This window comes from Sceloporus occidentalis, unplaced genomic scaffold, assembly GCF_023333645.1.
Source record: "Sceloporus occidentalis isolate IW3139 unplaced genomic scaffold, rSceOcc1.0.p SCAF_27, whole genome shotgun sequence".
Lineage (NCBI taxonomy): Eukaryota > Metazoa > Chordata > Lepidosauria > Squamata > Phrynosomatidae > Sceloporus > Sceloporus occidentalis.
In genome coordinates, this window is record NW_028317007.1 from 10,644,056 (window position 1) to 10,655,455 (window position 11,400).

At 39.9% G+C, this 11,400-nt stretch overlaps 1 protein-coding gene across 1 annotated transcript in view; it reads right to left on the minus strand.

Moving 5' to 3' along the window:
* LOC149299929 (DNA excision repair protein ERCC-5 homolog) overlaps positions 1–8,368 on the minus strand; it is a 35,159-nt gene extending 26,791 nt beyond the window's left edge. Inside the window, exons 1-9 of the mRNA XM_089485868.1 lie at positions 7,915–8,368; positions 5,992–6,115; positions 5,110–5,205; positions 3,786–3,890; positions 2,955–3,049; positions 2,058–2,190; positions 1,469–1,552; positions 835–931; positions 345–573 (exon numbers count right to left, since the gene is read on the minus strand). Coding sequence (XP_089341994.1) covers positions 345–573; positions 835–931; positions 1,469–1,552; positions 2,058–2,190; positions 2,955–3,049; positions 3,786–3,890; positions 5,110–5,205; positions 5,992–6,115; positions 7,915–8,368 — 1,417 coding nt within the window. The remainder of the gene's footprint in view (positions 1–344; positions 574–834; positions 932–1,468; positions 1,553–2,057; positions 2,191–2,954; positions 3,050–3,785; positions 3,891–5,109; positions 5,206–5,991; positions 6,116–7,914) is intronic.
* Positions 8,369–11,400: the final 3,032 nt, after the last annotated feature.

Genomic DNA, 11,400 nt, shown 5'->3' on the forward strand with positions numbered 1-11,400 from the left:
AGCGTTATATTGCCTATGCAAAGGGTCATTGTTCATATTCCCAACAAAAAGTATAATGCAACGGTTATATGTGTTTTAAACAGAATAAAGTAAGCTGATGCCAGGTTCCCCAGTCCAATACATAAAACACTATCAAAATTTGGAACTGGTCTTTATTGTACTGGTCTTAGCGAACCCCTAATGTGTCAATTCTCCAATGGAATAGTTCATTAAATTCCACACTAGGAGAAAACTCCATGTACCTCAAGAAGCAAATCACTAGTCGGCAGTGTAGACACAGTCATTGCCTTCACAGTCTGTGTCACTTTCTGGCGAGGCAGTGCTCCTCATTTCATGAATGTTACACATCCTCTTCCATGCAAGGTCTTGCTGAAAGCCTGTGCTGAAAGACCTTCCCAAGCGCCCTTGTGCTTTCTTGGGCACATTGTCTTCACTTTCAGACTTTGGTATTCTCCTTGCGTTCATAGATGGCTGGGGTTCGGGCCGCATGTTTCCAAGCTGCATGGTCCAAGGTCCAAATCTTTGCCAGCTTAGTTTCTGAAAAGCCATGAGGCAGTGAAGATTTCCTCCGGCCTGAGAGACAGAAGTCAAAAAAGTTGTTTTGTGTAAACTAATGTGTGAGAAGGTAAACAAAATATAACTGGGGGTCTGCTCTCTAAGGCTCAAACAAAAGATGAAATATCACAAAAGTCTAACTTTGGATATATGGACTAATTCTCTACTAATGACCTACCGAGTGTATACACAGGAAATTGAGAGGACTGTCTAGTGCAGAATTCCTAGACAAGCTTTGGGAAATCTACCTAATTGAGATGTATATAAAACAAATCTCACCTTCTTGGTTTTCCTGTACTGTAGACCCCTTTCAGTGTGCCGAATATCCAAGTATTCTGGATTCTGAGTGTTTAGGTCAGTAACAATGTCCGCCCATCTATACAAAAGAGTATATTATATTATGTACACACACACACAAAGCAAGAAAACCTAATGTGCCTTGATACAGTCAAGATGTGTTATCCAGTCCTAATAAACATACACATAAGACATGTGTGATAGAGAATCCCCCTTCACAAGATGCAAGGGGTCTCAGAATGTTTAGAGTACTTAGATCAGCACCCGCTCTTAATATCACTAGCTGTGACACTTCAAGCCACACTACAGATTATTGCTGAACATGATGGTCACTCTGCCAGTAATGCATTTTTCTGTGTGCTGGGACATCTTGACGTTTTTATTTATATATTTATTTTTTAACGTGTTGAACTTTGAAATGTAGCATTTCATAAATAAACAGGAACACTTTGATGAGTTCACTAGTAATCATTCACCAAAGTACCAAAAAGGGTTAAAAAATGTGGCTTTTTGGAACAGAAAATAAAGGTATTAATATCCATCCTTGCATTGTGTGTGTGTGTGTGTGTGTATATATATTAATGTTCTGCTTGTTTTTGCAAGGCAAATAACCTACTTTTTACAGTGAATTGTAGGGTGCTTCCTGCTTGGCTCTCCAATTAGTATCCAATATTCAACTTCATGCTGGAACAGCTGACCCCTGAAATTTAAGTAAAAGGTTTAAGAAAGACTGCTCCCCATACATAATATTGGTTGTCTACTTGGGCCTTTTAAACAGTATCTATTCTGAATATAAGGAAAGACTGATGATCTGTTAAGGTTTGAGCTTTTACAGCAGAAACCGGGCAGGCAACATGGGCTGTATGGTTCTTATCTGCTGTCAAATTCTGTCCTTCTACCGGATTACTTAAACTGGGCTTAATCAGACAGACAAGTCCAGTGTGTGACTAGTAGCCAAGCTTGTTCATTTCCATCTATACACAGACAGCCGACATAAGAAAATGTGTACGTCAGTTTTATCTATAAAATGCTATAAAATAATGTATTCAGAATATGGTAACAGCATGTACAGTATAGTATATGTGGTAAGTGTCGTGCAGACTTTCCCTGCTTCCCTATGAGAATATCCATACCATGGCAGCAGTGTGTCAAATCTATTTACAGAAGTGAGCATGCTTGGCAATCACGGCTTACATTAAGCTTACCTATATGCCTTGCAGGCTTTCACAGGGGTGGCTTCAAATCCAATAGGACAAAAATAATGGTTTTGGCAATGGTAAATGTAAGCCATAGAATCATCTTTAAGTCCTTGGGTTAACTTTGATAATGCTCCAGCAGCTGTAAAGCATGTAACCAGACAGGTCAACTTTAGAGGAGGAATATTATTAGTATTGCATTAAAAATGAGTTTTCAAAAATATTGTTCTTTCCTTTTTTTCTTAATATAGCTGTATATTAGTAACTTGTAATAAGTAATAGGTGTCCTAGCTTTGTTAACTTAGCCCAATCTACTAGACAATCAGACTGATGCCTTATCACACTCCAGGTCTGCAGATATAGAGTTTATTGGAACAAAAATATAAAACCAGGTTTTTGTCACTGCTAGCCTTCGTAAGATGGAATACATTATACAGAATATGGCAGTACACATTTCCACACATACATGAATAACTGTGATGACCAATTCCAAAGATAAGCAGGACTTCATCATAAGTTATCTAAAGGATATTTTTGGCTCCAATGCACACACCAGTAGGGTACAGGTATATTATATACAATTCCAACCCAATCTCTTTAGCATGTCCATTAAGTGCTGTGGTAGCCAATTTGCACACATGCTAGTTAAACACAATATATAGTAAATGAAAGCTGTTAAAGTGAGTAGCTAGTGATAATACAAAGCTAAGTCCAACCATTTTGGTTAATTAAACATCAAACCAAACTCACAGGCAAAAAAACCAATGATTCTAACAGTTGTTTGTTTCACAGTGCTTTGTGAAACACACATATAACCAAATACCCACATTCATTCACATACACACACACACAACGCCAGAGAATGAAACAAAGTTGGCGTGATTACATCTTGCGGTTTCTACTCACCGGACTCGCCCGCTGTCTTGTTCTTCCCATGAGGTTTGTACATGACATATGAACAGCCCTTCACATGGAAATAGTCGTTGATTTGTCTGAACCATCTAGTGAGAGAATTTTAGGGTTATATTAAAGTAGTACTTTAATTATAGAGTGATGGCAGAACTGTTTTTACAACAGAATAACGTGCGGTTTATCCAATCGCTTTCAATGCTTTATTTAAGAGAAAGAAAAATCTAGTAAATAACCCAGAAAACAGGATTTCACCTTTTAGTATTTTTATTAGAGCACGGCTGCATCAATTTCTTATTCTGTAAATTATACACTTCATAAAAGCCAAACACTAAAAAATTCCAAATAAAAGGGATTTTGTGACCATGCATTTTCACACATAAGATAGCCGAGTAGCCCCTTTAATATATTTCGCCCTTGCAAATGCAAGGAGGTATTTATTTATTCCGTCACCTGATACATTTACTCATTTCCCATGTAGCACCTTTTGCTTAAACTCTCGGCACTACTTACTTAAATGGGGAATCTGATCGGGATTTAGCCAAAAAGGTATTTAAGTATGATCAAACAAGTCCTGATTTCTAATGGCACATGAAGTAGGCAGCCAACTGACATTTGCCCAGCTGTTGTGGAATTAGGACTCTCAAAGTCTTTTGTCGTTTTTAATGCATCTGAAGAACCACAGGAGTTATAACAACTGCTTGTTTTGTCCAAGGTTACAGTAAGTTAGATTATTGCTAAATTACAAATTATTATTGGAATTCAGAGTTTAAAAGTGCTGTTTATTATAAGCGTAACAGAAGAACTGAAGGGTTTAGCAGACCTCACCTCATCAAAGTTGTATTGCCAGTAAAAGGTCCAAACCGGATCTCTTCAAAGGGTGGTTGAAAACCCAAAATACGTAAAGCATCTTCTTGAGTAATTGGTGGGAGACTATGGAGGGAAAATAAAAGTACATTAATAAGAGTACCCCCAGGTCCTTTCTTTGGACTGCAGCATAATTTTAGTAAATATCTAAAAGGGATATGATTTTCACAATGTATGACAAAATCCACAATCTTAACATTTGGATTTAAAACCAGAGACATTTTATGACTTTTGGCCATTTAGTAATCAACAAGACTTAACTATCATATTGTGGGCTAGGTTTGATTGCATCTGTAAACCCTCCATCAAAAGGTAACTTTTGTGTTTGCCAACTTTCCACAAGCTTTTCTTTTGCAATGGAATTTGGCTGTCTGAATGTGATAAATTATTTACCGATACCCGACTCCTAACTGCCAGAGAATGGCCTCATTGTAAATAAAAGTCTGTCTTAGAAATATCAAATGCCCAGACGCGCAAATGAAATATGAGACTGTTAATAACAATGCAACATATACTTTAAATTGTATCTCCCAGGGAAAAAGTACTAAAGGAGGAAGATTTAGGAATAGCCGTAGACAACAGACTTGGCAACGGTGCGCAATGCCGCCGTATTGGCATGTATAAAAACAGGGTACTGATTCATGGGAGGAGGAGATCATCTTGCCTCTTTATAACTCAATGGTAAGACCTCACCTTGAACATGCGGTGCAATTCTTAAAAAGGACATTATGAAACTAGATTAATATTAATAAGGGGATTGTACGATCTTAATTACACTAGACAAACTGGGTCTTAGAGGAAAAATTGTAACATAAATATGTACAGGGCCAATATAAAGAGCTCTCTAGAGTCTCCTGTCTGAGATTGGAAGAGCGAACATTTCATACACAACAAAAGGAAGATTTTATTACCGTAAGGGTAATAAAAAGGTATGAAATTCACTGCCAAGAGAGGTGGTGCTATGCAATAGATGCCTTCAAAAAAGGTCTTTTTTTATTTTATTTTTTGAAAAAAACAAAAGCATACAGGGCTATTAGTAGCAGAATTAACATTAACACTTTTGAGCTTCTTGATCCAAGTGGGAAATTCCAAGAAGTAGCTTAACTGTTTTTTGGTTTTTTTTGTTTTTTTTGCCTTCTTTAGGATGAAAAGCAGGAAGGATAGGTATAAGGGTTGAACTTAGATTTTTTTTTATTTTTTTTTAACATAAATTATTAAATTACCATATTATTACAATATTGTACACACATTTATATATTGAGTACACACAGTTACAACGGAGTACCTTCCAGTCCCAAGACTGCTATAGAGAAAGTTCCAGCAAGATACCAGAGAGGAAATTCCACACGATGTCTTATACTGTGGTCGGCTGATACAATACCTGCAGAGACAAAAGTTTTTTTGTTATAATTAGCATGAATTACGATTTTTTTAATTTAAAAATTAAAGCTTGATCCAATTCTAGGAAAATTATTTTGTATATATTCTATATTGAAAATAAAACATAGGCGATATGTTTTTCTCATATTATAGAAATTGTAAATGAAGTAGCTAATGTTACAGTGAGCAAACACATTAAATGTAAATTACACCACAAAAATAACCAAGTATTTCGCTAAGTGCAGTTACAAAAGCTACAGAAGCAGTTAGTCATTTTACAGACTCTAGTAGTAATGCAAACATCATTGTGTTTGAAATAAATAATTCCCTTTGTGCCAACAACATTGTTGGAAAGTGTTGTATAAACATGTACTTACCACTTTATACATCACTTTAGAAGTAATATCACATTGTGTGGAACATTAAAAACGGTGAGATGTATGCTTTCTGTAGTTTTTTTAACTTTAGCAGCTATCAACTATTGAGATTGAAAATTGAAATTCAAGTAAAAATTTCACAGGTTCACCCTTAATTCATGTAAAAAAAACCAAAAAAAAAAAACCTCCTAATCCTCTATAGAATGCACATGGGAAAACACTAAACAAACTTTCTATTAAAGGAACAGCTATGGGAAAAAAATTGACATGTGCCTTCTTTTGCCCTGGAGAGCATTTGTCTTACTGATGATTAATGGGGGAATAAAATGGGGATTAGCTCCCCTTTAAGAGAAAAGTTATTCTTAAACTGCGTTAATAAACTAGTTTAGTGAATACACCCAAGTTCATACCATCTCCGCAGGTCCAGTACTTTCCGTTGTTTGATGTCATCCAGGACGAAATGCTGCGGGCATTCTCTTAACGGTTTCACTTTCCTATCAATTTTCTTCTTTGGAACCTGTTTATTGGCCACACCTGTATTAAAAGAAAATAAACGATGTAGAATACTAAGCATGATGTTACAACATATAGAAATTGCAGTACTTAAATATGATGAATGCCAGACTACAGTGTTCAAATCCCAAAATCAGACAGCAAAAGGTTTGCACATTTTTTAACCTCAAAGTGGGTCTATGCTCTATAAATGATAGCTTGAAACGATTTGCTCCAGGTACAATACACAAAATTAACACAAAGGGCCAACCATAAATTCTGTTAGCACTATGTTACAAAACCCTCGCATTGTAGGTTTCAATCACATTAGAACAGTTATAAAAGATGGATTGACCTGTAACCATAGGCGACCCAAAAACATGCATTGCTAGGGTACCTTTCATGACCGATTTTGGCAAATCCTGCAGCAAAGCAATACAAGTTCCTCAACAAAATATTGTATAAAGCTTGCAATATCTCAACAATAATATACCGTATTTGCTCGATTATAAGACGAGGTTTTTTTTCAGAGCAAATGCTCTGAAAAATACCCCTCGTCTTCTAATCGGGGTCGTCTTCTAATCAGACCTCAAATAGAGTCTGATTAGGAGACTAAGATCCAGATCCCCCGCACCGCTGCAGGGGACCTGGATCCTCCTGTCTCACCCCCCCCATCATACACACACTTACCGGTGCTTCCTGCTGTATTGCCGGGGCAGCGGGTTGACGTCTACGCGATCCGCGTAGACAACGTCCGCTGCAGCCGGAAGGAGGTGTGGCTAGCAGCGGGGGTTGTCTGCGTCCGTCGCGCAAACCTTCCCCGACTGTCAGAGATCAGAGTTCCCCGCACCGGTGCGGGGAACTCTGATCTCTGACAGCCGGGGAAAGTATACGCGACGGACGCAGACAAACCCCCGCTGCCAACTGCACCTCCTTCCGGCTGCAGCAGAAGGCGACGTCAACCCGCTGCCCCGGCTGGAAGCACCGGTAAGAGAGGGCTGAGAGGGGAGGGGAGAGTGTGTGTGTGTGTTAGTTAAATGGGGGTATAGGGTGTGTGTGTGTGTGTGTGTGTGTGTGTGTTAAATGGGGGCATAGGGCATTTCTGGAGTGGCGTTAAGGGGGCATTTAATAGAGCACTCTGCCTCCTGAAATGCCTTATACCTCCCTATATGCCACTCTGCCCCATAATATGCCTTTTAACCCCCTAAATGGCAGAGTGGCATATAGTGGTATAAGGCATTTCTGGAGGCAGAGTGCTCTGTACAATGCCTTTTAACTCCCTTAATGCCACTCTGCCTCCTGAAATGCCTTATACCTCCCTATATGCCACTCTGCCCCATAATATGCATTTTAACCCCCTAAATGCCAGAATGGGATATAGGGGTATAAGGCATTTCTGGACGCAGAGTGGCACATAGGGGGTCAAAAGGCATACCATGGGGCACAGTGGCATATGGAGGGTTAAAAGGCATATCATGGGCCACAGTGCCATATTGGAGTGGCAAGCCTGGGGGCAGATGTGCGTAACTGGGGGACAGGTTGGAAAATACAAGAAATAAAAACAAAAAAAATCTTTTTCTCAATCATAGCTTTTATTAAAAAAAATTGTTTACATGAATTAACATTTACTGGTAAAACTTTTTTCCTTTGGGGTCGTCTTATATTCAGGCTTTTCCTTTGTTTCCTAAGTTAATATTCAGATTTTGGGGGGTCGTCTTATAATCAGGGTCGTCTTATAATCGAGCAAATACGGTAATAATAATCAAGTGTATTTCATTTGTTTTGCTTGCTTAGTGCAGTACAGGAAAATCAATTATAATATACAAAATGATGAAGATCACCTGGTTTGCCCTTTAACTTTGAAGCCATTGTATTGAAGTCTGATGTATCAATTTCCCAGGCAAGTGGAATTGTCCCAATTTCACTAGATAAGGAATCCAGGCTTGCGTCTTCATCATAAAGAGTTTCTGACCCACTAGCCTGCAGGTCGATATAATTCAGGGGATTGTTTAACACCGGTTTATCTTGCGAACTTGGAGTTTTGAATAGCGATGTGGCTTGGTTCAGGAAAGCGTAGTCTGAGCAGATAGTATAGAATTTCTCTCTGGTGTGTGTTACAGGACATCCCCATGGATAATGCCTGTCTCCGCCAGCTCCAACGTTTTCGACGGGACCACCTCCCACGCAGAACGATTCCTCAGCATCATGGAGACTGCTCTTTGTAGATTTGTTCTCGGAATTGTTTTCGTTGGCTTCAGGACCATTAGCTTCTCTATCAGCTTCTACGTTAGGCATTGAATGAAGATACAAACTGGAGATACATAAGAACCACCACTAGATATCAGCTTGCGTACTCTGACAGCCTTGCTATTTTATCTGAGATGCTTCATATTTCATGCTGAAACCTAAAATTCAGACAGAAAATGCTGTCACCAACTAAACAACGAAGTAGAAACTACAGAAATACGTCACAAGGAATACAGAAAGTTGCAATACACTGCCAGAAAGCTCATAAAAATGTCCACATGTGCTTTTATAATCCCTGATCGTTTAGAGCACCTAAACAGCCTCCACTGTATCAAACATACATTCCTGTTTAGATTACGTTTTTTATAATGTGTATTATAATGTATAGTATAATGTAGGATCTGTACTGTGCATACGGTTATACTGCATTGTCATTCCCTGTTTAGTGTTTCAATAAGAAAATCAGCAGCGTTATGGAATTTGATGGGGCTATATATATATATATAGCAATAATATTGATTGAATATGAATACGACATTCACTTACCACCATAGTATATATACAGTATATAATATATCTGTATATATATATATATATATATATATATATATATATATATATGTCACATGTTGGTGAAGAACATTTTAACATTCGTTACTAATAACAGCAATAACAATGATAATATTAGTGATAATACCAATAATAAAAATGACAGTGTTGCGGAATTAACAGGATCTTTGTAGGGACACAGATGAAGGTGCATAGAGGAGGCATTGAAGTCCCAGGCCTGTGGCAGCAGCTCCTAGACAACAGAGAGTCCCCCCAAGCCACAACAGAGCTTTCGAGGAGCTGACTGACACATACACAGGGCAGGGCTGCAGTGCAGGCAGCAGGCTGGTGTCATGGCTACCACAGGCGTTTAAAGAGCCTTTCCATGACCGAGGCTAATGCACAGCCGTGTATTGTTAATGTGATACAGGGAAGCAGCGCAGGCTCTGCCACAGTCAGCGTCTCTCACCTCCCTGCATCCCCAGAGCACGAAATCCAACAGAGCAACGGCAGGTGCAAACCGCCCACGTACCGTCACGTTCCGTGTCCCCGTCCACAGCCCACGTACCGTCACGTTCCGTGTCCCGTCCACAGCCCACGTACCGTCACGTTCCGTGTCCCGTCCACAGCCCACGTACCGTACCGTACCGTCCCGTGTCCCCGTCCACAGCCCACGTACCGTCACGTCCCGTGTCCCCGTCCACAGCCCACGTACCGTCACGTCCCGTGTCCCCGTCCACAGCCCACGTACCGTCACGTCCCGTGTCCCCGTCCACAGCCCGCGTATCGCCACGTCCCGTGTCCCCGTCCACAGCCCGCGTATCGCCACGTCCCGTGTCCCCGTCCACAGCCCGCGTACCGTCACGTTAGGTTGGACAGCAGGACAGGCGCTCTTCCTCACTCCCCTTCTGCCTCTTTAACGGTCCCCTGGCAGCATTAAAATAATCTCTATTGTACAGGGAATGATCGCCATCTACTGCAGGGATGACTTCATCAAGTAAAGCATTCAGTGCTCTGCCATATCGTATTCGCTTTGATTGATTCGCATGCTAATAATGTTATGACGATATGGAAGTGAGCAGGAATACTCTCCATGGCTGCCACAAACACTGCCTCTTTTAGTGGTGTACCTACAGGAGTCCCTGTGATCCAGCTCTCAGTCCCACAGTGCCAAGCCTGCTGGAGATCTGCACAATGACCATCACTGACCTTTAGTCACCTGCTTTGTCCACCAAATAACTATGAGAGCAGCCCTTTGTCTTTTCTTGTGCATAAAGTGAGGGCTCCCCAATATTTTAGGGCAGTTCAGTTACCTATCTGATCAGATGTGGGTTGGAATAAAACCATAAAAGATGGGATCAGGGATTAAAAGTGATCCCATGATTTTCTCCATAGTAATGAAATGATGCAATCAGCAAATATATATTGGTTTCTGGACCACCATATCTCCTTTTGCGCATAGCATGGACAATACATCAGGGCCATAGAATCGTAACCTTAGAAGAGGCAGTCTTGACAATCAAACTGTTTTCATGATAAAGCGGCAAGGAGGCTAGACATTGTGGCCTCATCAATAAAAGCAATAATTAAAGAACAGAGGAAACATAATTTAATGGGGGAGGAATAACAATGCAGATCCTGCGAACATGAGGTTAGGATGGCTGCTCCTATGGTCTGCACGGGTCTAATAAATGTATATTGCTCATTTTAACCTGTAAATGTCATTACAATCGGTTATTTGGTGCTTTAAGCCTTTGTTTATATAAATATTAAATTAATTAACCCATTTGTGGCATTAGGACACACTTCCTAAGCAAAGCGGCCGACAAACTAAGAGTGTATTAAAACATGTTATTAATGTAACTCTGATTTACCTGTTGGCGTGGACTTGAATATATTTCAAATTGCGGTGAATAACTACGTTACAATTCTAATCTGTTACTTCTTAGGCACACCTGACCTCAAGCATTTAATCGGTTACATGCTCTTTCTATGCAGTTCCATTTGGTAATGGCTAATAATTGCTAACAGATATGAGGCAATTGGGATTAGGTACTGACAGAACCGGACTTGGGATGACTAGGTGGCCCTGGCACTTTAAAGCCAGCAGCCTGCATGATGTACATGTGGCTGCATGTTATGCGTTTATGTCCAAGTACGTAACTCTACAGACATACGGGGTAGATGGCCATTCCAGGCCTGGGTAGTGACATCTGTGTGTGCTAAAAAACACAATGCAACAAAGTAACATTGCTCATCAGAGAACAGAAACACAATGCAACAAAGTAACTGCTCACCAACTAACAGGAAACACAATGACACAAAGTATCACTGCTTATCAACTAACAGAAACACAATGAAACAAAGTAACACTGCTTATCATAGAACAAGAAACACAATGCAACAAAATAACACTGCTCATCAACTAACAGAAACACTATGACACAAAGTAACACTGCTCATCAACTAACAGAAAACACAATGCAACAAAGCAACACTGCTTATCAACTAACAGAAACACAATGAAACAA